Source organism: Myotis daubentonii, chromosome 10, assembly GCF_963259705.1.
Source record: "Myotis daubentonii chromosome 10, mMyoDau2.1, whole genome shotgun sequence".
Taxonomy (NCBI): domain Eukaryota; kingdom Metazoa; phylum Chordata; class Mammalia; order Chiroptera; family Vespertilionidae; genus Myotis; species Myotis daubentonii.
In genome coordinates this window covers 3525620-3551708 of record NC_081849.1, presented here as the reverse complement: position 1 = coordinate 3551708, position 26089 = coordinate 3525620, and the positions used below count along the sequence as shown (strand labels likewise).

The window sequence follows — 26089 nt, the reverse complement described above, 5'->3', positions numbered from 1 at the left end:
AGGGAACCTGATTAGTCCTGATCACTGGCCAGACCTAGGGACCCTACCCATGTACGAATTTTGTGCACCAGGCATCTAGTCTCTACATAACAGACAAGTACTGAAAACAGGGAGAAAGAATGGAAAGGCTCATGAAAATCAATGCTGCCCTGAGCTGAGCCAGGAGGCGTGCCTTTACCTCACTCAGAAGCGGGAGCTGACCTGGGGCCACGCTGGAACAAAGGTTTGCAGGGGCTTTGGTAATCGAAAAAGAGATGGATAGCCATAACGAAAGCCACGCCATTAATTAAAAAAGGGATCAGTGACACAGACAAATATGCTTAGAGATCATTGCCTCAACTTGAGGCCCTAAGAGGCCAGACGCATCACTGCTTTCGCATTTATTTATAGGTCAGAGTCTTCATGTGATAAACAGTTGGTTTGTAAACTAAAAACACTGAAAAATCACAACATGTAACTATGACTTTCTGTCATGTGGCAGACAAGGTCAGGCGCTGAGCTGGCCCGACAGCTCCTGCCTAACAAACAACAGGCCTGGGCCCTGGGGCCCAGCTCAGCCAAGGGCGAGGGGCCCTGGAAGCCGCTCCCACGGAAACGTCCTTCCCGGGTCCCACCGGGCGGACGGACGGGCTGCAGCAGGTGAGCGCTGTCCCAGCTCCGCCGGGACCTTGCAGCTCTTGGCTCAGCTGCTCCGCAGATGATCACGTTCCGGAAGGAACAGACTGGGCGGTGGCTCTGAAGTTCATTGCTGCCCAACGTGATCTCAGTCATTTGCTCCCTTGTTCATCCACCCTTGGAATGCCCACAGTGAGCTGGGCCCTGGGTCCTGGGCCCTGGGCCCTGGGGCAGGAATGTGCTGCAGGACGCAGCAGGGACAGACCCGGGCTCCTCCCTTGGTGAGGCAGATGCAGGGTCTGGCTGGGAGCCGGCGATCCCAGACTGCCCAGCAGAGAAGCGTAACTGGGAGTAGGCTGACTGCCCGGACGCAGGGGACTGTCTCAGCAAAGGAGGGCTGGTCAAGCAGAAGAGGGGAGAGTGCTCCAGCCAGCGGGTGGGCAGAGGACAGCCCGGAGCATGAGGCTCGTCTCTCCTGCCCACCGGTCCTGCAGGGGGGACAGGCTGAAACTGTAGGAAACAGGCCTCTGTGGTCCATCCTCAGCATAGTTAACTTTTCATGGAGAAAACTAGCAGCATGCTGCCAGCCGGTTACCGATTTCCCCTGGGCAAACAGGATGTAGGAAGGAGGTGGGAGGGTATAAGAACAAAGAACTGTGTACATGACCAGCAGCACATCTTCCAGAAAGATCTGCCACAACTAGACAAAGGGAGGTGGAAGCAACTAGAAAAGGCCTCAGCCTATTTTTTAAAATAACCCAATAGGAGACAATAAGACCTAGGGGATGTCCTGGGGGGAGAGAGGGACTGTTAACCCTATAGTACTCAGCCAATGAGGACCCGGAGAGGGATTCTTGCACATTAGGAATAAATAGCCTGTGATAGCTGCTCCCTGTGCTGTGCAACTAGACACCGGATCTTGCAAGACCACACTCAAAGTCTCGTTTTCGCCACTTCGTGTCTCTCACAGAAATGAAGGCGAAGGGGTCTTGTGTCCCAGACAAGGCTGCATACTTGCCTCTGCAGGTACAGGGAGCCACAGAAGAGTCTCAAGCCGGGGAGTGGTGAGGAGAGGCCTGGGTTAGAGTGAGACCTCTGCTGGCGATGGGCTGGAGAGGACCCATGGGAGGGGCTGCCCAGGACTACGGTCAGAAGGGTGGGCCAAGAGACTGGGTAGCACCCAGGGTCTACCCAAATGTTCTCCATGAGGGTTGATGGGATGGATGTGTGGGAAGACACCTGGGTTGTGGCTCGGTGGCTGGCTGGTTGTGGGAACCACGCCAGAGTCGTCGGACAGTCAAGGGAACTCAGAGGGTAAAAGGCCTTGTTGATAGTACGCCAACAGCCAAGGCCACTCTGAACATGGGAATCTTAATCAGAATGTTCAAAGCTAAGATACCGTATGCAACTGCAAGGCCACAGCGACCTCACGGTGCACTGTGCTCTTCTATAATCCAAGTGATTGATGTCATTATTGAGTAGAGGCCTCCTTTGTCTCATGATATAATACATGGTACTGACCAGCTAGAGGAGTGTGCTGGAGAAGCTGAGGCAGGCTCAGAGGGGGTAGCTCCTATGTGTGCAGGAGAAGCTGGAGAGGCTGCAGAAGCTGCTGAGGCAGAGAGCTCAGGCGCCGCTACGATGGGAGGCGGTGCATCTAGGGCCTGCGTGGGCTGCTCAGATAATAACTGTGGGCGCAGAGACTCTGCTGCTGGGTGGTAAGGATATGTATTTAGGTGTGCGGCTGCCTAAATGGGACCGCTGTGAAGGACTGTGGTGTCTGATGGCTACATGTCCACTGGCTTCTGAACTAAAGACTCTCTTATACACCCACAACCTCTCATGGCTTCTCCATCTAAGACCCAGGATACAAGAAGGTTCAGTCCCTGGCAGAGGGGCTTGGACCCAACAGTTAGTGCAATGGGCAGGGTTTGAGAAGGAACCTGTTCACAATTGGCGTGGTCGAGCAGAATTCAGAAGAATCTATGGGCTCAGAGCAGCTGTAGCTGTTTTGACACTGCTGAAGGGGGCTGAGGAAGGGGGTTTAGGTGGCCTTGCAGCCTAGGGCCCCCCAACTCCATCCCCTATCACAGGGCATCTCCATGCTGACCTTTCACCTAGCAAATGGGCAGAGGTGAAAGCCCAGAGCCAAGTCTATGAAGAAGGGGGCGTGGGGAACAGGCTGTCACTCCCAATTTGAGTATGAGCTGGCACAGAAGTGGATTGGAAATTTGGAATTACCTGTTCATTAAAAATATAGATTTATATACTTTCCCTAAGCAATTTCTAGGATGATAGCCTTGTGAAACACTGGCACAGACCTGCAAACACACACACACACACACACACACACACACACAGAGGGATGCTGGCTATAGCATGTTTTAATAGTGCAAAAATACATGTATTTATTTTTATTTTTTTTTTGTTTTGTTAATTCTCACCTGAGGATATTTTTTTCATTGATTTTTAGACAGAATGGAAGGGAAGGAGGGAAAGAGAGAGAGACAGAAACATCAATGATGAGAGAGAATCACCGATTGGCTGCCTCCTGCATGCCTCCCACCAGGGATCAAGCCCACAACCTGATCATGGGCCCTGACCAGGAATCGAACCATGACCTCCTGGTTCAGAGGTTGATGCTCAACCACTGGCCACGATGGCCGGGCCATATGTTGAATCCTAATCCCCAAGGTGATGGTGTCAGGAGGTGGGGACTTTGGAAGGTGACTAGGTCATGGGGCGGCGCCATGGTGAAGGTGGTTAGTGCCCAGGTAAAGGAGCCCAGGAGGCTCGCCCCCCCTTCCACCGTGTGAGGACACAGTGAGGAAACACTGCCTATGAACTAGGATGGGGGTGCTCACCAGACGGGAATCTGCCCAGGCCTTGATCTCAGATTTCAGCCTCCAGAAAGTGAGAAGTGAATTCCGCTGTGTAAGCCACACAATTTGTGGTGCCTGTTACAGCAGCCAGAATGGACTAAGACACTGAGTAAAGGGGACACTTTGCACTGTATATTATATTACTCTTAACAGAGCATTCATGCTGTTATTTTTAAAGAGCCAGTAGGCAGAGAACCAAGATGGCGGCATAAGGTACAGACCTGTGCGTGCTGCCTCCCACAACATCGAAACTACCAACTATCAGACAAACAGATATCATTCAGAACCATGGGAAAGCTGGCCCAGTGGAAGTTCTACAACTGGAAGGAAAGAAAGAAGAGCACTGAGACTGAGTAGGAGATGCAGAGGCTCCAAGAAGAGAGGTACGGAGTCGCACGCCAGGCGGGCTGCAACTGGATGCGTGGTTTTTTTCAATCAGAAGGGGTTACAAACTCCCAAATCCACTGAGCTTGTTTGGGGCAGGATTCTGAGGTCCCAGACCCCTACAGTGAGAGGCGGGATGACCTTGCAGCAGGTTGGGGAGTGAGGGTGGCTTTCTCCTGGAGCGGCTAGCCTGCACTCGGGGGACGCGGAGATGCAGAGTCGTGGGGAGACACAGAGTCGTGGAGACGCCATTGCCCTTTGCTCCACCCTGGTGATTCCCAGAGACCCTGCCCAAGCTGTGCCAGTGGCACAAAAGGAACCACCTGCGCTATTGCAGCCCAACCCAACAAACTGCAGATTTCAACTCCTCGCATCCATAAGGGACACACTCAAGAAGCAGAATCAGGTTCGGAGGAAGCTGGAGCCGGACCCGGCTGGGCCGGCGACATGGAACCGCTGTACCAGCAAACGCACAAGCAGGCCCACCAGGTCCAGTCTCACATGGGACACTGGGAGACGGCAGACAAGCAGTCTGTGCACTTGGTAGAAAACGAAATCCAAGCAAGCATACCAGATATTCAGCCACCAGGAACGCCTGGAGATTTTGTCCAGGAAGGAGCCACCCAACAAAAGACAGAATGCCAAACTTTGTGTTGACCAGTTAAAGTATGATGTCCAGCACCTGCAGACGACTCTCAGAAACTTCCAGCACCGGTGATATGCAAGGGAGCAGCAGGAGAGACAGTGAGAAAAGCTTCTGACTCGCACCTTCACCCCCAATGTGGGATGCGGCGCCCCCTGCAAGGCTGTGATGGCCCCTGCGAAGCTGTGACGGCCCCTGCAAAGCTGCGACGGCCCCTGCGAGGCTGAGATGGCCGCTGTGACACTGAGACGGTCCCTGTGAGGCTGAGACGGTGCCTGCGAGGCTGAGACGGTCCCTGGGAGTCTGAGACGGTCCCTGTGAGGCTGAGACGGTCCCTGTGAGGCTGAGACGGCCACTGTGAGGCTGAGACGGCCCCTGCGAGGCTAAGACGGCCCCTGCGAGGCTGAGACGGTCCCTGCGAGGCTGAGACGGTCCCTGTGAGGCTGAGACGGTCCCTGTGAGGCTGAGACGGCCCCTGTGAGGCTGAGACGGTCCCTGTGAGGCTGAGACGGTCCCTGTGAGGCTGAGACGGCCCCTGCGAGCCTGAGACGGCCACTGTGAGGCTGAGACGGTCCCTGTGAGGCTGAGACGGCGCCTGTGAGGCTGAGACGGCGCCTGCGAGGCTGAGATGGTCCCTGTGAGGCTGAGACGGCCCCTGTGAGGCTGAGACGGCACCTGCGAGGCTGAGACGGTCCCTGTGAGGCTGAGACGGCCCCTGTGAGGCTGAGACGGTCCCTGTGAGGCTGAGACGGCCCCTGCGAGGCTGAGACGGCGCCTGCGAGGCTGAGACTGTCTCTGTGAGGCTGAGACGGCGCCTGCGAGGCTGAGACGGTCCCTGTGAGGCTGAGACGGTCCCTGTGAGGCTGAGACGGCGCCTGCGAGGCTGAGACGGTCCCTGTGAGGCTGAGACGGTCCCTGTGAGGCTGAGACGGTCCCTGTGAGGCTGAGACGGCACCTGCGAGGCTGAGACGGTCCCTGCGAGGCTGAGACGGCCCCTGTGAGGCTGAGACGGTCCCTGTGAGGCTGAGACGGCCCCTGTGAGGCTGAGACGGCGCCTGCGAGGCTGAGACAGTCTCTGTGAGGCTGAGACGGCGCCTGCGAGGCTGAGACGGTCCCTGTGAGGCTGAGACGGTCCCTGTGAGGCTGAGACGGTCCCTGTGAGGCTGAGACGGCGCCTGCGAGGCTGAGACGGCCCCTGTGAGGCTGAGACAGTCCCTGTGAGGCTGAGACGGTCCCTGTGAGGCTGAGACGGTCCCTGTGAGGCTGAGACGGTCCCTGTGAGGCTGAGACGGCGCCTGCGAGGCTGAGACGGCCCCTGTGAGGCTGAGACAGTCCCTGTGAGGCTGAGACGGTCCCTGTGAGGCTGAGACGGTCCCTGTGAGGCTGAGACGGCGCCTGCGAGGCTGAGACGGCCCCTGTGAGGCTGAGACAGTCCCTGTGAGGCTGAGACGGTCCCTGTGAGGCTGAGACAGTCCCTGTGAGGCTGAGACGGTCCCTGTGAGGCTGAGACGGCGCCTGCGAGGCTGAGACGGTCCCTGTGAGGCTGAGATGGCGCCTGCGAGGCTGAGACGGTCCCTGTGAGGCTGAGACGGTCCCTGTGAGGCTGAGACGGTCCCTGTGAGGCTGAGACGGTCCCTGTGAGGCTGAGACGGCGCCTGCGAGGCTGAGATGGCGCCTGCGAGGCTGAGACAGTCCCTGTGAGGCTGAGACGGCCCCTGTGAGGCTGAGACGGCCACTGTGAGGCTGAGACGGTCCCTGTGAGGCTGAGACGGTCCCTGTGAGGCTGAGACGGTCCCTGTGAGGCTGAGACGGCGCCTGCGAGGCTGAGACGGCGCCTGCGAGGCTGAGACAGTCCCTGTGACACTGAGACGGTCCCTGTGAGGCTGAGACGGTCCCTGTGAGGCTGAGACGGTCCCTGTGAGGCTGAGACGGCGCCTGCGAGGCTGAGACGGCGCCTGCGAGGCTGAGACAGTCCCTGTGACACTGAGACGGTCCCTGTGAGGCTGAGACGGTCCCTGTGAGGCTGAGACGGTCCCTGTGAGGCTGAGATGGCGCCTGCGAGGCTGAGACAGTCCCTGTGAGGCTGAGACGGCCCCTGTGAGGCTGAGACGGCCACTGTGAGGCTGAGACGGTCCCTGTGAGGCTGAGACGGTCCCTGTGAGGCTGAGACGGTCCCTGTGAGGCTGCAAAGGCCCCTGGGAAGCTGAGAAAAATACCACATGATCCCACTCATTTATGGGTAATAAAGACCATTATAAACTGATGAATAAAAATAGATACAGAGGCAGAGCAGCATTGAACAGACTGTCAAACTACAGTGGGAAGCCGGGAGAGGGTTGGGGGGTTGGTAAGAGATCAACCAAAGGACTTGTATGCATGCATATAAGAATAACCAATGGACACAAAACACTAGGGGGTAGAGAAGGCCGGGGGAATTTTGGGGGGTGGGGGTAGGGGGAGGAGACATATGTAATACTCTTTGTAATACTTTAAGAAATAAAACAAAATTAAATTTAAAAAATAAAATAAAATAAAGAGCCAGTAGTCAAAGCCCCAACCAACAGTTTTTTCCAGGCTGGGGAACAAGTGTCTGTCCATCATTCTGACCCACCTGGGTCAGTCCTGCACGCAGCAGGGCGATCTTTTCCAAATGCAGATCCATTTAGGCTGCTGCCCTCCACACTCTTACCCACTTGTCCACTTAAAACACTGAGGTTCCCAGTGCTCCCAGAATAAACACAAAATCTAGTGAGAGTCAGCAGACCTTTCACCCCTGGCCCTGCCCACCTCTCCAGCCATCTCTTGCATGCACAGACACAGGTAGGAACACACACACACACACACACACACACACACACACACACACACAGACTCATGCACACATGCATGTACACCAGCACTCTGGCCCTGCCACCTGCCTTGTTGCACACCTGTCAGCCCCTGTGTCATGAATGGACTGTTTCATGTTTGCAACCAGCCCTTTCACCAGGACCAGAGAAGCAGAACTTCCTGTCCACCAACTGCCCCGAATGCCTGGAGAGGGGGCCTGGGGAGGGCGCTGACATTCATTTACTGAGCAGCTACTGTGTACCAGACCCCTTCTAAGCACTCTGTGGGAAAAAATGGGCTTAATTCATTTGGTTTCTGTCAAATGGTGTGGCAGAAAGGGTGACTGACTCCCTCTTCCCGATTAGCACCAGAGAAATCATTGAATGAGAGAGAGGCATGGGCTCCAGGGTGTAACGACAGGAGGCAGACCCTGCAGAGACAGGGTGGGGGCGGCGAGGGTGCTGAGTGTATGCAGCACTAGAGGAGTGGGCACAGATGGAGATGAGCTTTTGTTGTTGTTGTTCATCCTCACCTAAGGATATTTTTTGCATTGATTTTTAGAAAGAATCAATGGATTCTTTGGGGAGGGGGAGAGACAGAGAAACATAGATGTGCAAGAGACACATTGTTTGGTTGCCTCTGGCACGCGCCCCAATGGGGCTAGGGATCGAGCTTGCAACAGAGGTACGTACCCTTGACCAGAATTGAACCCGAGATCTTCCAGTCCCCAGGCCAATGCTCTAACCACTGAGCACCAGCTAGGGCGGAAGATGAGCTTTGTCAAGGTTTTTCTTGCCTCTCCCTTGCACAGCCCTGCATACTGGTCCCCAGGCCCTCTGGGCAGAAATCAGCCCTGGCCCCACCAGTCGGCATGAGATGGGAGGTGCCAAGGATGCAGGGGCAGGCCAGTGCCCCAGGCACCCCCACCCCCCTCCTGCTCCAAGCCCACAGACTGCGGGCTGGGAGTTCCTTCCCCCGTGGCGCTTCTCTCCAGGAGCTTAGGAGACTGTGGTCCAGGCAGGTGGGCAGCGACCAGAGCTCTCCACACTGAAGCTCGTCCAGCCTACAGGGCTCCAAATACTCATCCCCAGAAATCACGGTGCGGGCAGGGTGGGCTCCTCCTGGGGCTGCAAGAGAAAATCAGCCCCGGTCTCTCCCAGCTGCTGGTGTGGCCAGCTATCCTCGGTTCCTTGGCTTGGAAACTGACACACACACACACACACACACACCCCACGCTCTCCCCATCGCATGGCCTTCTGCCTGGGAGTGAGTCGTTTTCCCTCTTATAGGAACACTCTACTGCAGTTAGGGCCCCTAATCCAAGCCCTCCTTTGAGCTTGATTACATCTGCACAGGCCCTTTCCCGAATAAGGTCACGGTCACTGCTCCCACAGGCACGGCCTGGGGACGCTGGTTCACCGGTGCATGTCTCGTGCATGTCTCTCCGCAGAGGAGTGAATGGTGGAGCACCCCCAGGAGAAGCACCACACGGCACTCAGAGACAGGGAGGCCGGGCGTGAGTGGAAACGTCTCAGAACACAAGCTGAGCACGAAGATCCCCATCAGTACAAGGAGGAGCAACAGGCCAGTTCCCTAGGGCATGCTCTCACCCGGTAAAGCGCCCGGGGAAGACTCCCGCCCTGCGACCAGCACGGCCCCTCCGAGCCAGGGCGTGCGGAGCCTCCACCACGATCTGCGGGGCTTTCGCGTGGGAAGTGAGGCCGCGTCCTGCACCCCGCTCCTCGGTTTACAATCCGTTCTGAGACTGGGACGCGTTGGCTGCGCGGTTCCCTGCGCTGCCGCCCTCCCGCCGCCAGGGGACGCCGCCCGCCCGCCCCGCCCCGCGCCGCGCGCCGCTTTCCGCCCGGAAGTCCCTTCCCTCCCGGAAGTCAGCACCCGTGCGTCCGGAAGATGGCGGCGTCCACCGACGCGGGAGCGTCTGGCCGGGGCGGCCGCCGGCGGCGCGTGGGCCGCGGGAAGCGCGTTGAAGGGCGCGGGCCCGGCGGCGGGGCGGGGCCCCTGAAGCGGCTGAAGCTCGCGGTGGAGGAGTTCGTGCAGGCGAGCGGCGAGGGCCGGCCCTCCGGCGGCCGCGAGGGGCCCCGGGCGGAGCGGCGCGCGCGTCCCGGCGGGAGGAAGAGCCGCCGGGAGCTGAGGAAGGAGAAGCGACAGCTGAGGAAGGCGCGCCGGCTCCAGAGGACCGCAGCCCCGGGCGGCGGGGCCGGGGAGGGGAGCGCGCCCCGGGCGAAGGGCACCGAGGGGCGGGCCCCACGGCCACCGCCTCCGGCCCCGCCGCCTCCGGCCCCGCCGCCTCCCCCGGCCCCGACCAGGGCCGCCGTCGGCAGCACCCGGCCCTCCGCCGCTGCCGCCGCCGCCCGGAGACGGGCGCTTCTGGCGGCCAACGAGGAGGAGGACCGAGAGATCCGCAAGCTGGAGCGCTGCCTGGGCCTGCACCGGCGCCGGAGGAAGGGGGACGCCGGCTCGGTGCCGCCCAGCTTCGCCCGCGACGGGCTCGACTACATCCTGGGAGCCCTGGGGGCGGCGGAGGGGCGCGGCCTGTGCGACAGCGGCAGCGAGGACGACGGACCGACGGCGCGCCACGGCGACGCGGGGAGTGACTCGGAGGATGGCGGCGACGCGGGGAGTGAGGCCGAGGATGGCGGCGACGCGGGGAGTGACTCGGAGGATGGCGGCGACGCGGGGAGTGAGGCCGAGGATGGCGGCGACGCGGGGAGTGACTCGGAGGATGGCGGCGACGCGGGGAGTGACTCGGAGGATGGAGGCGACGCGGGGACTGAGGCCGGGGCCGGGGGCGGGGAGCGGGAGGAGGAGGAGGACGCGCCGGCGGAAGAGCCGCAGAAAGCAGCGGCAGGGAGGAGAGCGAAGGAGAAAGCGGGCGGAAGGAGAGTCCGGTTTGCGGAAGACGAAGAAACGAGTGAGAACTCCCGGGAGGATGTGGACGCAGCCGTTCAGGTATCGAGTGACCAGTCCCTGCTCGGCGACGAGGGCGGAGCGCGGGGCTCGGGCACAGGCGGCGTGTTTGGCCCGGGAGGGTGGGCCGGCTCTGCCTGCTTTTCGTGTGAGTTCCCACAGTGACGCGCTGGGGAGAGGGGCGCCCGGAGGCCTCCCCGCCTGGCTGGGCCCCGGCCCTCGCTCCGCTCCTGACCCCCGCCCTCGCCTGCCTTTCCCTCCGGCGGCTCGGGGGCGTCTGAGGCGCCAGCACTCCCGTCAGCAGCCTGACCCCGGAGGTGCGGTTCACCACCCGCAGGCACCGTGCAGGCAGCCGGTGGCAGTCTCGCCGCCTTCTCACCGCGTGGCCCTTATCCACAGTTTGACTTTGTGTGGATCGTCACCTGCTGTGAACCAGGGTCCAAAGATAATTAAATGAAAAGTTACACAAAGAAACATTTCATAAGTGGACTTTTAAAATATATTTGTAATGACTTCAGAGAGGAATGGAGAGGGAGAGAGGTAGAAACATCAGTGATGAGGGAGAATCATTGATCGGCTGCCTCCTGCATGCAAACCGGACACGTGCCTGACCAGGAATGGAACCGTGACCTACTGGTTCACAGGTCGATGGTCAACCACTGAAGCGTGCCCACCGGGCCGTTCGTAAGTTTTAGGTTTAGATGTTCGGAGAAGGGTGATGGGATCTCATGCTGTGCTCCATCCAGGAATCACCCACACTCTGTGCTACCCGCCTTTGAGTCGCTGAGTAGCCGCAGGATCCGAGTTTTCAGATCAGGTGTCATAGCATTGCATCGCTTGTGTTCAAAAGCCCTTACTTAATGGCCCCAAAGTGTGTGCATGGGGACGCTGGCGGTTTGGATGTGCCAGAAAGAAGCACCAAGTGCTTCCTTGGAGGGTAAAGGTTAGTACTGCCTGCAGCTTCAGGCATCCGCGGGGTGCGGAACGGATCCCCTGCCAAAAGGGGCCGCTGTATTGTATCGTCTCCCTCCACATAGATTACTTCTGCTGGCAAGGCTGCTCCTCACTTTCTCACTGGTGTTTATCTGACTCCGTCTTCGGCAACGCGCTGCCTTCCCTTCTCTCCCTGGTACCTGGCACCCAGTGCTTTTTGAGCAGGCCCGAGTGCTGTAGTTCCTCTTAGAACGTTATTTCTCACTAGTCTTGGTTTTCTTCCCCAGGCCGTTGAGGTCATTGGCGCACAGTGTGAACTAAGGGTTTCTCAAGTGTAACCGTTTCCATGTACATCAGTGCTTTCGCCAATAGGCTTAAGTCACTAACGCCGAGGGCCGTGATTATAGATGTTTCCTAAAGGTTTGTCCCTCCGGTGCCCAGGGAGTATTGGCCAGTGGTCACAATTTGTAATCCTTGCAGTTGATACGCTAGGAGCTAGTGAGCAGTGGGTTGGTTTTGATTTTAGCATGTAAATTTAGGTACTAGTTTTCAACAAGTTGGAAATTACCATTTTTTTACTGATTTTTAGAGAAGGGAAGGGAGAGAGAGAGAAAGAAACATTGATGTGATAGGGAAACATCAATGCATGCACCCTGGCTGGGGATCAAACCTGCAACCTTTTGACGTATGGGACAACACTACCCAACTGAGCCACCTGGCCAGGGCAGTTTGGAATTATTTGAGAACACTTTCCCTACAAAACTGGTGGTACATTTGGTGTTTGTGTGTTCTGTCCCCAGAAGGTAAACCTGGGCCAAGTGTAGAATGCAGGGCCTGTCCGCAGATCAGAGGGACACGGCCAGTTCGCACTGCAGATGGAAAAGAATGAATGGGGGATGCATGACATCAGCGCCCACGGTGAGCCCACAGGTGCTGAGGGGCGCGCCGCGGGTGCTGATGGTTAGTAAGCAGCTGTCAGTGGTCACAGCTCTGCCAGTTCTATGAGCACAGCGAAGGGGGTTTGCTCTGTACATTTTTGTAACTTACTTCTGTCCTTTCTAGCAGAGTCTTTGTGAAAATGCGGGAAAGTATCTCCCCCCTCATGTGCTGCGAGTGGAGGAGACAGTGGCTGCCGGGAAAAGGGAAGAGAGAGAACGGCTGAAGAAGCATGTCCAAGGCCTAATTAACAGGTAACCCTGAAACACTGTTACGTTGTCACTGAAAGAGATTGTCTGTTTTCTAAAAATACAGCTAGCCTGGCCAGCATGGCTCAGTGGTTGAGCTTCGACCTATGAACCAGGAGGTCACAATTCGATTCCCAGCCAGGGCACGTGCCTGGGTTGTGGGCTCATTCCCCAGGGTTGGGTGTGCAGGAGGCAGCTAACAGTGATTCTCTCCCATCATTGATGTTTCTATCTGTCTCTCCCTCTCCCTTCCTCTCTGAAATCAGTAAAAAATGTATTTTAAAAATAAATAAATAAATAAATATACAGAAACTATCCCAGGAATTAAAACACAGTGAGGGGGCAGGACTGTGGCCACTGATTGGCTTATTTCTTTTTCTTTTTTTTAATCCTCACCTTTTCTCTTTGGTACATTGAACCTGTCAGAGTTTAAAAGCAATGCAGGTGCCCACTTGGTTATTCTGAGACGTCCTGGAGCGGGGGCAGCAGGATTGGCCCTCTTCCCTGCAGAGCCAGTACATGGTCCAAGGTGGCCCTCCAGTCAGGAGCGTGGTCCTCCACCCCAGGCTCACTCCGTGTGTGTGTGTGTGTGTGTGTGTGTGTGTGTGTGTGTGCGCGCGCGCGCGCGCGCACAGCTCTGCAGTGCCACCCAGAGCTAGTGCCCATGGCTCTCCTGCTACCGCTATCGCCCCCCCCCGCCCCCTATTGCTTTTTAAAATCTTTCTTTTTGATGAAAACAAAACACTTTCCATGGTGCATCCTGAAATTTTGCTTTTTGTTGTTAATCCTCACCCAAGGATATTTTTTCCATTTATTTTTAGAGAGAGTGAAGGGGGGGGGGCATCGATGTGAGAGAGACACATTGATTGGTTGCCTTCTGTACGTGCCCCAACCAGGGCTGGGATTGAACCTGCAACTCAGTTACATGCCCTTGACTGGGAATTGAACTCACAACTCTTCAGTGCATGGGCCAGCGAACGCTATAACTACTTAGACACACCAGCCAGGGCAGAACATGGTGAGCACAGGTGCAGTGCGTAGCTTCCGTGTGCACATGATTCCTTCCTTCTCCACCCAGGAAACAGGGCAGCCTTTCCTCATGTTTAGGAGCCCGAGATTTTCATATCGGCAGGAAAATGGCATGTGGGAATTTTTCCCAACAGCACATACTGCTGTGCAAGGATGGCTCCCTGGGGACCTTGGGCAGGGTTCCCGTGCAGCATCCTCAGCACCGTCTGGTCTTACAGGGGCCCAGTGTGTCCTCCACTGGGGACGTAAGGTTAGCGTGCAAGTGGGGCATCGGTCTTAGGGGCAGTCCTGTGTGTCCTTCACTGTGGCTGCATTTCAGCCGGAAAGGAAAAACCACAGTCACGGTTTTGCAGGGTTCCAGAGGACTGTGTCCTCCTCGTATATGCGGGGCTATTGGGGCAGGGTAAGCATTGTTCGTGAGGCAACGTGTCCATGAACTAGGACGTGGGCATTGGTGGTATTGATAGCTTTTTCTGTTGGTTTTTTTAACTGCCCTAAAAAGTAATTTAATTTGAAACGTCACTGCAGCTCTGTCTTTATAACTGTCTGCAGGTTGAGTGAGCCGAACATGGCCTCCATCAGTGGGCAGCTGGAGGAGCTGTACATGGCCCACAGCAGGAAGGACATGAACGACACCCTGACGGGCATCCTCATGAGTGCCTGTGCTCCGGGCACGGCCATGCCGGGCAGGCTGGTGATGGAGCACGTCCTCCTGGTCAGCATCCTGCACCGCACAGTGGGCATCGAGGTAGGCTGCAGTGGGTCTCAGCGGTGCTTGCTTTAGCGGCCAGCACAGTCTGGTGTGTGTCATATTCTAAACCACATCCAGTAAATACTGGATCTTGGTCAGCGGTTGCCTTTGTGCGGGGTTCATCCTAACAAGTGTTTGTTATTTATTAGTTTATCTTCCTCTACGTCTCAGACTTGCCTTCATTTTCCTCGTGTTTCCCCTGGAACACTGACTCATTTCAGGAGTTCAGAAGGCAGTGGGGGTGTGATCTTACCTCTGAGGTGTTTGTACTGGTTGGAAGATCTTTTTTTCTTTTTTTTTCATAAGTAAGAAGGCCACCAGATGTCAGGTAAAGCTGGACCCCGTGAGGAGACAGTGACAAGCCTAGGCTTGGAGCCAGCAGGCAGGCCCAGACCTCGGTGCCCATGCTCATCTGAGGCGGGGCTGCGGCAGCTTTTTCTTGGGGGTGCTGCACCACTCTGGTGCCTCATCGGTGCTGCTGAGTGTCCTTGTCCCCACCCCTTCATCACCCTCCAAGTCAGCACCCCATTCCCTCCATGTGGCCAATCCCAGGGTTGTTGAAGGAAGGGGTCTACTTCCAGAGTGCAGACAAGGGGAGGCGAATGGGTGGCGAGTCGGCCATGATGCTTGCTTAGCGGGTGGAAGAACTTGGGGATGCCTTTGGGTCTTTGTGTGGGACAGTCTTAACGGTGGGTTTGGTTTCTTTACCTTCTGATAGCCCCATCCCAAGAACAGGCCTGGCCGCAAAGCACCGCTGCAGGAGGCCCAGCGTGATCCAGGCTCCATGTCCTCGCTGCAGGGTCCCTGTGGTCTCCCAGCGGGATACTTAGGGCAGATGTTGATTGGACCCCACTTTGCAAGTTCAGCAAAGCCAGAGGAGCTGTGTGATGTCCCAGCCCATGAGCTGGGGCAGGGCAGGGACATGCTTTGGCTCCAGGGCCAGCTGTCGCTCACAGCCCTGGTCCTACAGCCATTTCATGTGCTGGTCTTTGCTCTCTCAGTCCCAGTCTGGGGAATCACTGGGGTTTACAGAGGGGGGCTCTTACGGTACCACACACAGACTCGCCGCAGTGAGTCTCCTTTGTGGTGTTAGGGTCCCACAGTGACAGCAGTGTGGGGCAGGCGCTACCCGCGGCCAGAACTCGGTTCCTGCCCCTGTTTCTGCCTCTACAGTTGGTCTAGCGAGTTTTACCAGTAGCGAGGGTCCTCGGTAAACTTCTACCGGCAAGGTGGCACGTGCAGGGTGTGTGGGCACCAGGGATGCGGGCAGAGGACAAGCTCAGGCTTCATGTGCACCAGTTGCTTAGGGAGTCGGCCTTCTGAAGTCAGGGTTTTGTTTCTGAGAGCGACTCATCCTCACCACGGCGAGTCCCCCTCCTCCCTGCAGAGTGTGACGGGCCCGGGCACCTACCTCCTGCCCTGTGTTGCCACGACTTGGCCCTGTTCCAGGACTTTCTTCGCCACCTCACCCCCCAACCCCCACCCCTCCTGTGTCTGACCAGGATCCTCCACAAACCAAATGGTTTTTCCTGAGACAGAACTTCACTGAGTCATAAAAGCCATAGACCCTGACCACTGGACATGAAAACATGAGGTTATTGGTCCACTTCTCAACCTTCACTCATAGCATGAGGGACACCAGAGAGACTTGTTCCAGGGAAGCCATTATGGTGCTTCAGCCAATGGTGTCCCCTGAAACCTGTGCCAGAGCGATGAGCTCTCCAGATGCCACGCCCATTAAACTGCAGTTCTATGGGACCAGGAAGGTCCGCATGGAGTCCAGAGTGGGTCACGAAGCCCGTGGCATGAGTCACCACTGAATTGCTCTTGAGCCACTTAAAAATAAAACATCAGATTTGTGTTAAAATCCTATTGGAATTCATGTATGTGCTTAAATAACTTCAGTAACATGAACAGTATTGCTATTTTTAAATGCTACACTAAGTTATATTTTATTTTGAAGACATCAAATAAGTTGAAAATTTGATATAATTAAATCCATTCCTGTGTTGAAAACATTCAATTTGAATGTATGTAATGCATAACATAAATTAGACCCAGCACCCAGTGGAGGTCAGTGCCAGATCTAATTTATGTAAAATACTGCAGAGGCTGCAGTAGAGATGGTCTGCCTGAGACCATTTCCAGTGATGACCATGTGCAAAGTTGTTTTTTTCTTGATGTCTTCAGAATTCTAATTTCTCACTTTTAAGTTATATTTGAACATAATGTAGTAGTCATAGTATGCTCCTCAAATTGATCTTTAGTGATGGAGCTTGAGTGGGGAGTTGACAGGTTAAAATTATTTATTAAAAATATTTTCATTGATTTCAGAGAGGAAGGAAGAGGGGGAGAGAGAGATAGAAACATCAATGATGAGAGAAGATCATTGATTGGCTGCCTCCTGCACACCCCCTAGTGGGGATTAAGCCTGTAACCGAGGCATGTGCCCTTAACTGGAATTAAATCTGGGACCCTTCAGTCCGCAGGCCAGCGCTCTATCCACTGAGCCAAACCGGCTAGGGCTAAAGTTATTTATAAACTGAAGAATATCCCCAGCCCATTGGCGCTCATCTCTGTGCAGTCATCCTTCCCTCCTGCCCATCAGTGCTTTTCTCTGGAGTCTTCTAACGTTTAGTTTTTGCACCTTGGCAATGACATGTGTATATTGACTCTAACCTGTCTAGTTGAATTCACTTGCACCCACAATTTAACCAGCCCCACTAACCTGCACCCCTCCCCCAGGGTTTCCTGCTTCCACCTCCTCCTCCAGGCTCAGCCTGCGCTTCAGAATGAGTGCTGTTATATGTGCAGCATTGCGGACAGGGACGTGTTGTGCTACTTTTCCAAGGAACCAGATGGCTGCTGGCTGAAGCAGTCCACCTGGATTTAGAAGCGAGGGGGTGTACCTACAGGGGCGGTTCGAGTGCTGTGACGGATTGTCTGTGCTTCGCTCACCCATCCGTGTGGCGTATCAATACTGCGCACTCAGACTGGGTTTTAACCCTTTGCGGGCGTATTAAATTTGGACATGGGTGTCGTCCTGGTCGGAATTAATTTCCATTGAAAGAGCAGTGATACATAACATGCAAGATTATGAAGGATAAACAAGATTTATTAATTCTTTTTTGGAACTACGTCACTACTAGTAGAATCACTACAAACGTTATCACTTTCTACGTCAGAGTCAGTATTCAAGGTGCCAAAATAAAACTCTTCGTCGTTACTTTCAGATTCGCAGTACACTTCTTTCGGTAACTTTCTTTTTGCCATTTTGGAGGATTATTTTGAAATATCTTAACAAGCGAGAATGCCTAATTACAGTTAAACATAATTTGTAAAGCTTTATTTGAAATTCTGCGAAGTATCTCCAAAGGTTGTCGATTTCTTCACTCTCAAAAGGCAACTGACTCGCCACGGTGTTTTGCATGGCGAGTGTGGAACGACCGCGTTTGTTTATATTGAGTTTCGATATCTCCGATTTGTCGGGGCAATGTTTTGGTTCGTGACAAGGTCGCTTAGACACTTAAGAGCTTTCAGAGAAATTATGAACTGATACATGAATGAATAGAGTTAAGATTCGTACGGTTCCTTGCTGTGGTGGCTGAGAGCAGACAAACAACTGCAAAGGGTTAAAGCATATGGCCTGTGGGAGTGTGTATCCTACCATGTGTATACTTATGCATTAATTTTACAAGTACTGACTCTTTCAGCATAAACATTTAAGCTTTTTCAAAAGAAGGATCCCCGAGAGTAACTTGCCGCCACGATTGTCAGGTGTTGGCGATGACATCTGGTCTGTTTTCTTTGTGCAGGTTGGAGCTCACTTTCTGGAGGCCGTGGTGAGGAAGTTTGATGACATCTATAAAAAGGGAACCGAGGGCAAAGAGTGTGACAACCTATTCACCATCATTGCACATTTGTATAACTTCCACGTGGTACAATCTCTCCTCATCTTCGACATTTTGAAAAAACTTATTGGAACTTTCACAGAGAAAGATATCGAACTGATCCTGTTAATGCTGAGAAATGTGGGCTTTTCCTTGAGAAAAGATGATGCTTTGTCACTTAAGGAACTAATCACAGAGACCCAGGCCAAAGCCAGCGGGGCAGGCAGCAAGTTCCAGGACCAGACCAGGGTACGAGGGGTCACTCACCTGCTTCCTAAGTGCCTATGCTCAGAAACTGACCAGCACTTAAAAAATAAGTGTTTGGGGTAAATATCCGTTTCATTTCCTAGCAATCCGTTATCTTCTCCTGTGATTCGATGGTTTTATCAATGTGTGAACGAACCTTGTTTCTTTGCTAAGAACTGAGGTATTTTGTGAGTTTAATAATCAATTTATTTAACACTCATCCATTCAAAAAATGCTTACTGAGAAAGGCCCCGGGGCTCGGGGCTCAGGTGTCAGCTCACCTGGAGTTTAGGCTCAGCCACTTAACAGCAGTGTGACCTGAGTCTTCCAAGCCTCAGTTTCCCCTTGTCGAAAAAGGGGCTGAGCATAGTTCCTACCTCATTTTCTATTCTGCAGATTCAAAGATAGGGGAGGGCACAGAAGCCCCGGTTCGTGTGGGGCCCATGGGGGAGCAGGGCAGAGGCATTGCAAGGACTTTGGCTTTTATTCTGGAGGCACCTGAAGGGTTCTGAGTGGGAAAAGAACATGGGAAGTGTTCGCGCTGATGTCACTTTGGCTACAACGTACAAGAGGAAGGTGGTCAGGCAGGGACACGCCCTGCAGGGGTCAGAGACCGCAGTGGCAAGGATCAGCTCAGCTGTATGGACGTGGGGGTGGGAGTCAAGATTGACCAGGCTGGTGTGGGTGGGAGGGAAGCGAGGAGTGGAGGGGGTCAGTCAGCCCAGGTTCTCAGCTTGGGCCTTCAGTGGACAGCAGCACACACAGGAGGGGACACAGGCTCAAAAGGGAAGACTAGCTGGTTTCTGAAATCCCAAAGTGACGGTCCCTGGGTTCGCTGGGAGGCGGTGTGGTCTGAGCCCTCTGAGGAGGTCCTGAGGCCGTGGTGGCAAAGCTGACAGTCAGACGTTGGGGCTGCATGGTCGAGAGAAGGCAGCAGGAAGAACGTCACAGGAGCCAAGCAGGAGTGTTCTGGAAAAGAAGTTGCCCCCACGTTGAGTGCCCAGAGGTCAAACTTAAAACACAGAAGTCAGCAGAGATAGCAAGTACACTCGTGGTTGCCTAGGGCTGAGGGTTGGGGGAATTGGGGTGTGCCTGTTAATGTGTTTTGAGATTCTTTTCGGGGGGAGGAGTGATGAAAATTCTAAAATTGTGGAGATAGTTGCACAATCCTGAATATACTAAGCATACACTTTCAATAAATGAATTTATGGTATATGAATTATACCCAAGAAAGCCAACATTTGCCCGACTGGCATGGCTCAGTGGTTGAGTGGTGACCCATGAGCCAGGAGGTCATGGTTCTATTCCTGGTCAAGGCACATGCCCAGGTTGCAGGCTTCATCCCCAGTAGGGGGTGTGCAGGAGGCAGCATATCAATGATTTTCTCTCATCATTGATGCTTCTATCTCTCCCTCTCCCTTTGAAATCGATAAAAATGTTATTTTTTAAAAAGTCAACATTGGAGAAATCTCAGAAAAGGGTTTCTGGGAAGTGTCTGTAGTATTCTAGCAACTTTTCTCTAAGTATAACATTTTCAGTTTAAAAGTTGAAAAAATAAAAAGGCCATGAGTAGGGAAGGAATGGCAACAGGAGGAGTGACTCAGAGCACAGGGCCAGGGAGGAGGAGCACAGGGCCAGGGGGGAGGAGCACAGGAGGAGGCAGCGGAGCAGGAGAGGGAGCGAGATCTGTGGGTAGTGGTCAGCCCAGCGGAGGTCCGTGCTGGATCTAATTTCTGTTAAAATACTGCAGAGGCTGCAGTAGAGATGGTCTGCCGGAGACCATCTCCAGTGATGGCCACGTGCAGAGTTGGTTTATTTATTCCCAAGTTGAAAGGTCAGTTGTTTAGACAATTTGAAATGATGTTTTCTCTTTTTCTTAAGATTCGGTTTATGCTGGAGACGATGTTGGCACTGAAGAACAATGACATGCGGAAAATTCCGGGTTATGACCCTGAGCCTGTAGAGAAACTGAGGAAATTGCAAAGGGCTTTGGTAAGTCACTTTGATTGTGACTGGTTTGAGCCTCCATGTGGACGTGAGCCCAGCATGGAAGTCTGGGAGGTAGTAGGAGCTGTGAGTCAGGTGCCTGGCCTGGTCAGCAGGAGTTTGTGTGGTGAGACCCAGTGAGTGGCCATGTGCAGGGAGTCCCTGGGAGTTAAGCATCCCCGAGACTTAGCCTGTAGTGCTGGACTCGCCTGCACATCGAAATCACAGTAGAACCTTCTGATGACTTTAGAAGAGGGCGCCATCAGGACCAGAGGCGTTTCAGCACGGAGGAGGGGGCTTGTCTATTTAATTTAAGCTCCCTGGGTATTGTTTACATGAGACCCTGTCAGGGCGAATCTGCCCTTTCTTTAGTCAGATCCAGAACCACTGACTCAGCAGACCCCAGGCCCTCTAGGTCGTGTTCCCACCACCAGCCAGACGGAGCTTCCCTGTGGCCTGAGCCTCTTGCTCTGCTGTGACAGCGGGCGGCGGGGATGGGCCCGTAGACCTCAGACACGGATCCTGGGAGAGTGCCTCTCACTTGGCATTATTCCACATGGTGACGTCCCAGTTGTCAGTGACTCATCACAGTGTGCACGCGGCAGAAATGCCATTGTCAGAAACAGGAGGCTGGGGGAGGGGGTCGGCAGACAGACTGGTCCATCTGAAGCGTTTCACCAGCTCCTTTTCCTCCCGTCAGGTGCGTGGCGCCGGCTCGGGCACAGAATCTCAGCTGCGCGTGTCCTGGGACAGCGTCCTGAATGCCGAGCAGACGGGGCGCTGGTGGATCGTGGGGTCAGCCTGGAGCGGGGCCCCCATGATCAGCAGTCAGCAGAAGGCCCCGCAGAAGCCACTGGCAGGCACGGTACGCACCGAGCTCACCGCGACCAGCGTGTCGCTGTCCCCACGGCGCCTCACTGGCTCTCCCTCGAGTGGCCACCTTCCTCTTTGTTGGATGGTATTGAGATGGGCAGACATGGGCTTATTTGCAGACCTTGTAGAAATTGGTACTATTTTGTGATATGATTTAATTCAATTTCTGTTGTTACTTTATAAGGGATTTGTTTCAAGTTCCAAAACACGTTACATGAAAGAGTTAGAAGCTGGATGAGGGCACAGAACATCAGAATACTTGCAAACAGACCGGCTCTTGAGACAGACACATTGCCTCCCAGGAAATGTGGCCGCTGGGCACTAACCCGGAGCTCAGATTGGCAAAGTTCTGTGCACGTCTTTGTACTTTGTACTCACTGAAGTCCACATGTTCTTTAGTTTCTTTTTTCCCCCTGAAGCCCTTTTTCTGTCCCAGGATCCCACATCACCGCGGCTCTTCTGGCTGTGGCCACTCACCTCTGTCTTATCTCCTTGTTGCTCAGGCTGACAGGCCTCTGCCACGGCAATCTCCCACGTCCAGTGTGTTCTCGCCTGGGGAGTTACCCAAGAATAAAGATGTTGCATTTACATATGTGTGCCTACAGTTCACAGTTACGCTTAGGGCAAGCCACAGAATCGGACACGTTATTTTTTAAAAACCTAACTCTACTGACTGCAGCTTAACCAGAGTCACAGATCTCATTAAAACTTGAGTGACCCACATCTCAATCGTCCCCCTTTTCAGGTTAGCGCCAAGATGCTGGAACTCGCCCGGAAGCAGAGAATGAACACCGACGTCAGGAGAAACATATTTTGTACAATTATGACTAGTGAGGATTTCTTGGACGCATTTGAGAAGCTTCTGAAGTAAGCATTGTGTGAACGCATGGCCCAGTGGCTGCTGATTGTCATGAATTGCTTAAAATCTCCAGATTAAATTTAAAATGGTCTGGTATCGTTTCTGTAGTTAGTTGCAATAAGATTTAAAAAGTGCCTGTGCAAGGTACTCCTAAAGAGAGTGATAGGAATTTTCCTTATTTGCTTCAAATTCAGAATGAAATAGAGGGAAATAGTACAGGGCTGGACAGTGGTCTGAACTCGGCCCTACACTGGAAGGAAGCGTGCTTTTGTGGGAAGTCAGGACGATGGCAGGAACCTGACGATGAGGCTCACAGTCCAGTGCTCATCCTGTTTCTTGTCCCTCAGAACCAGTGACAGGCCTTTGTAGCTGGCACAAGACTCACCAATCGGTGTCGACTCCATGGTCACCACGGCCAGAAACACTAAGGCCAGGGGACAGGACCCAGCCTGTCGCTCCTGCCTTGTTACCCCCACCCCTGCTCCACTCCCTTTTAACCAAACTGCCAGAGAGGTGTGGCCCTGGAAAGGTCTCTGCCTTAAACCTGTTCAGATTTGGCAAATTGAAATTTCCCCGTTGCTGTCTGTGTTTTGTAGGCTTGGGCTTAAGGACCAGCAGGAAAGGGAAATAGTCCACGTTCTCATGGATTGCTGTCTGCAGGAGAAAACGTACAACCCCTTCTACGCCTTCCTGGCCGCCAAGTTCTGCGACTATGAGAGGAGGTTCCAGGTAACTTGTTAGAAGGCCAGCGCTCCGCTGTCCTCTGAGCATTCTGTCAGACTGGCCCACCTCAGGTGGGACCTTAGTCAGGTCCCGGGGAGAGTAGCTGACCACAACCGAAGCCGTGTCTGCCATGTCACCTTTCTGGGCACAGGTGAGGGACTGTCACAGCCCAGTAACCGGCGGAGTGCCTCTGGTGCCACACCAAACTGTCCTTTTCCAACATTCCTGCTGCCTTGAGGGGCGTGTGGCTGTCTCCTGTCACCTGTGTATCAGAAAGGACAGTGGAGTTGTCCTCAGAGTCTTGATTTTTAAGATACTACAAATGAGTGAATAAGCAGAGTATCTTTAGATTGTATTTTTAAATATATTTTTATTGATTTCAGAGAGGAAGAGAAAGGAAGAGAGAGATAGAAACATCAATGATGAGAGAGAATCATTGATCGGCTGCCTCCTGCATGCCCCCCACTAGGGATAGAGCCTGCAACCTGGGCATGTGCCCTGACCGGAATCGAACCAAGGACCCTTCAGTCCACAGGCCCATGCTCTATCCACTGAGCCAAACCGGCAAGGGCTAGATCGTATTTTTAGTCATTTGTTCTAATAACTTGTTGCGTTTAAACTTTTCTTCTTTTCCGTTCTTACGTTAGATGACGTTCCAGTTCAGCATATGGGACAAATTTCGAGAGTTAGAGAACTTACCAGCCACCAACTTCTCCAATTTGGTTTATCTGGTGGCCCACTTGTTGAAGACAAAATCACTCCCACTTTCCATTTTAAAGGTTTGTAAGATAGATGAAACTACTGAAAGCAATGAAAATGATGACAGTTGTTTATATTTGGTGCCTTAAAATTGTGCTTGTGCTTTTGCTCACTCAAGTCTAGAAATTAAGTGCCTGCTGGACCCCCCCACCAGCAGTGCGTAGGCTTTCCATCATTTTATAAAGCTGGACATAGCCTTATTTAAGGGGGGGTTGTTTTTTATTCTATTTAGAAATTATTGGAAAAGTTGACTAAATCAATGTAACTTTATTTTTCTTCCTATCCTGACTGGTAGGTGATTGAGTTCAGTGAATTGGATAAACCCAGAGTCCACTTTTTACGAGAAGTGTTACATGTGCTGTTGATGGGAACAGAAGCTGAAGACCTTTGTTTCATTTTCGCAAGGTATGGTCCCAGCCTTGCTGACACATTGTGGGAAAGAGAGGGCGCTGTTCCCACTTACAGGTCACTCCTCACTGGTAAAAGCAAGGTGGTTGTACTCTGTGTCTACTTAACCTCTAGTGTGCCAGGGAGCGCGATCGTGCTCCTCCTGTCTTTCGCCAGAAGTGCCGGGAGCGCTATCACACTCCTGCTGCAGTTCAGTTCCTGCTGCAGTGAACTATTAGATGCTAGTAGTTCGCTCTTTATTGACAGATGGCACCCAAGTGCAGATTTACAAATGTAGTAAAGGTTTCCTTTAGTTTTTGAATATGTAACTTCATTTACTTGCGATTCATAATTTTTTTTCCTAAACTGCTGTAAAATCAGCAAAAATGCCTTGGCAATTTTAGCATAGTTCCTAGAATATTGGTTGGCACTCAAAGGGTTAAGTCAGTTTTAGTTTTAAGCTAGTACAGTATGTTATACATTAGATTTCGGGAAAAGGAAACCTGCCTGATAGCAAACTAGTAATGATTTCTTGCAAATAGGGTATGTTAAATTCTCCCTTGCAAATTTTTTATTTTATTTTTTAGAGAGGAAAGGAGGCAGGGAGGGAGAGAGAAACATCAATCAGTTGCCTCCCACATGTGCCCCAACTGGGGATCGAACCCATAACCTAGGTATGTGCCCTGACCAGGAATCAAACCTGCCACCTTTTGGTGTACGGGACCGACGTTCCAACCAACTGAGCCACACAGGCCTGGGCGAGAGTTCTCTTTTTAAAAGAAATAGTTTCTGTCTCCCCATCCAAGACTTCTAGAATGGAGAGCTAGGTAGACAACTCGTGCCTGACAGTTTGTACGGTTTCTTTCCAGGGTGTCCGACAACCCAAAGCTGGGTGTGCTGCGCGAAGGTTTGAAGCTCTTCATCAGCCACTTCTTGCTAAAGAGCGTGCAGGCGCACCGCAGTGCCGAGGAGGCCAGTGCGCTGCGGGAGCGAGCTGAGCTCGCCACCAAGGCCTTGCAAGGAAGGCCTTCGCTGAGAATGTAGGGACCTGTCTGCCAGGCGCCCTTTTAACCCAAAGGCCTGTTACTCTGCTGGCTATAAAAGCTGGGGAGAGCCATATCATATGGTCTGTTGTATTTACAGTATTATATTTTGAGATAATTTTTGATCCAAGGTTATATTGTGTGTGTTGTAAACCAGTTTTTTCAGGGCTTGTGCACCCGTGTGTGTGTGTGTGTGTGTGTGTGTGTGTGTGTGTGTGTGTAGGAGGCATGGGCAGACACACTGGACAGTGTTCTCTGAGTAACAGGACTAGGGTGAGTAAAAGTGGGACTTGTGTGGTTCTTATTTTTTCATAGATAAGATGGGCCACTAGAGGGTGCAGTTATAAAGAAATTGGCATGTTTTTTTTATCTTTCTAAACATATTAGTTAAAAGTTCAGAAGCCATCAGTTAAATATGGTACCTAATATTTAATTAATTAAGCATTTGGAATGCAGGTGTTCCAGAAAAGTGAGGGATTACCGTGAGCCGAGGAAATGTCGGTGCCATGTAGTGTGAGTGGGTTGTTCGTGTGACACCTCAGAAGCCATGACTCGGTGCAGCACGTACTCCCTGTCTGTGTTGGCCACTTACACCCATCAATTTCCAGGTCGTGATGCACTTTTCTAAACAGCATTGAACTTCCTGGGGCTCCTGCTGAGCTGGGGGCTGGGAAGAGTGAGACATGGGGCCGCTTGCTGATATGCAGACTGACTGTGAAGAGTCACCCTTAGAATGTGCTTTCCTCTTAAATAGGGAGGCTCGCTTTAAATGTCACCATCACTTACAAAAAGTCACCAAGACTTGTGTTGAGAATATGACTTTGTATAGGATACATACCCACAAACCCTACAGTGTGCTGTCCTTCCACAGGGCTACCTTGGGAAGCTGCCGGACCTGAGGGAGCCCCTCCTGGTCAGACTCCCCTTTGCCACACACTATCAAGTAGTGTCAGCAGCTCATGGCTAGAAATACAATGTGCAGTCCCAAGTGTCTCTGCGTGTCTCTAAACTAATGGGCTAAGTTTCTTTCTTTTTTTGTTGTTTTTTAATTTTATTTTATTGTGGTAACATCTCTTTTTAAAATACATTTTTATTGATTTCAGAGAGGAAGGGAGAGGGGGAGAGAGAAGCATCAATGATAAGAG

At 53.1% G+C, this 26089-nt stretch overlaps 1 protein-coding gene across 4 annotated transcripts; it reads left to right on the top strand.

Annotated features, from left to right (window-relative positions):
• The first annotated feature begins 9242 nt into the window (after window positions 1-9242).
• Window positions 9243-25100, top strand: NOM1 (nucleolar protein with MIF4G domain 1). Of its 4 annotated transcripts, none has more exons than XM_059711346.1 (11): window positions 9243-10323; window positions 12280-12404; window positions 13980-14175; window positions 17994-18317; window positions 20196-20306; window positions 21001-21165; window positions 21919-22040; window positions 22629-22761; window positions 23403-23534; window positions 23810-23919; window positions 24771-25100. In XM_059711346.1, exons 1-11 carry the CDS (start codon window positions 9265-9267, stop codon window positions 24943-24945), a joined length of 2652 nt encoding a protein of 883 aa, XP_059567329.1. In that variant the 5' UTR covers window positions 9243-9264; the 3' UTR covers window positions 24946-25100. The 4 variants fall into 4 exon arrangements, with proteins under 4 accessions (XP_059567329.1, XP_059567330.1, XP_059567328.1 ...); XM_059711347.1 differs by having other exon boundaries at window positions 12277-12404; window positions 17994-18116; XM_059711345.1 differs by having other exon boundaries at window positions 12277-12404.
• The last annotated feature ends 989 nt before the right edge of the window (window positions 25101-26089 follow it).

Coding starts and splice junctions, on each gene's coding strand:
- NOM1 (XM_059711345.1), top strand. CDS start 9,265: ATGGCGGCGTCCACCGACGCGGGAGCGTCTGGCCGGGGCGGCCGCCGG. Junction 10,324..12,276: donor ATGTGGACGCAGCCGTTCAG/GTATCGAGTGAC, acceptor TGTCCTTTCTAG/CAGAGTCTTTGTGAAAATGC. Junction 22,041..22,628: donor GCATTTGAGAAGCTTCTGAA/GTAAGCATTGTG, acceptor TGTGTTTTGTAG/GCTTGGGCTTAAGGACCAGC.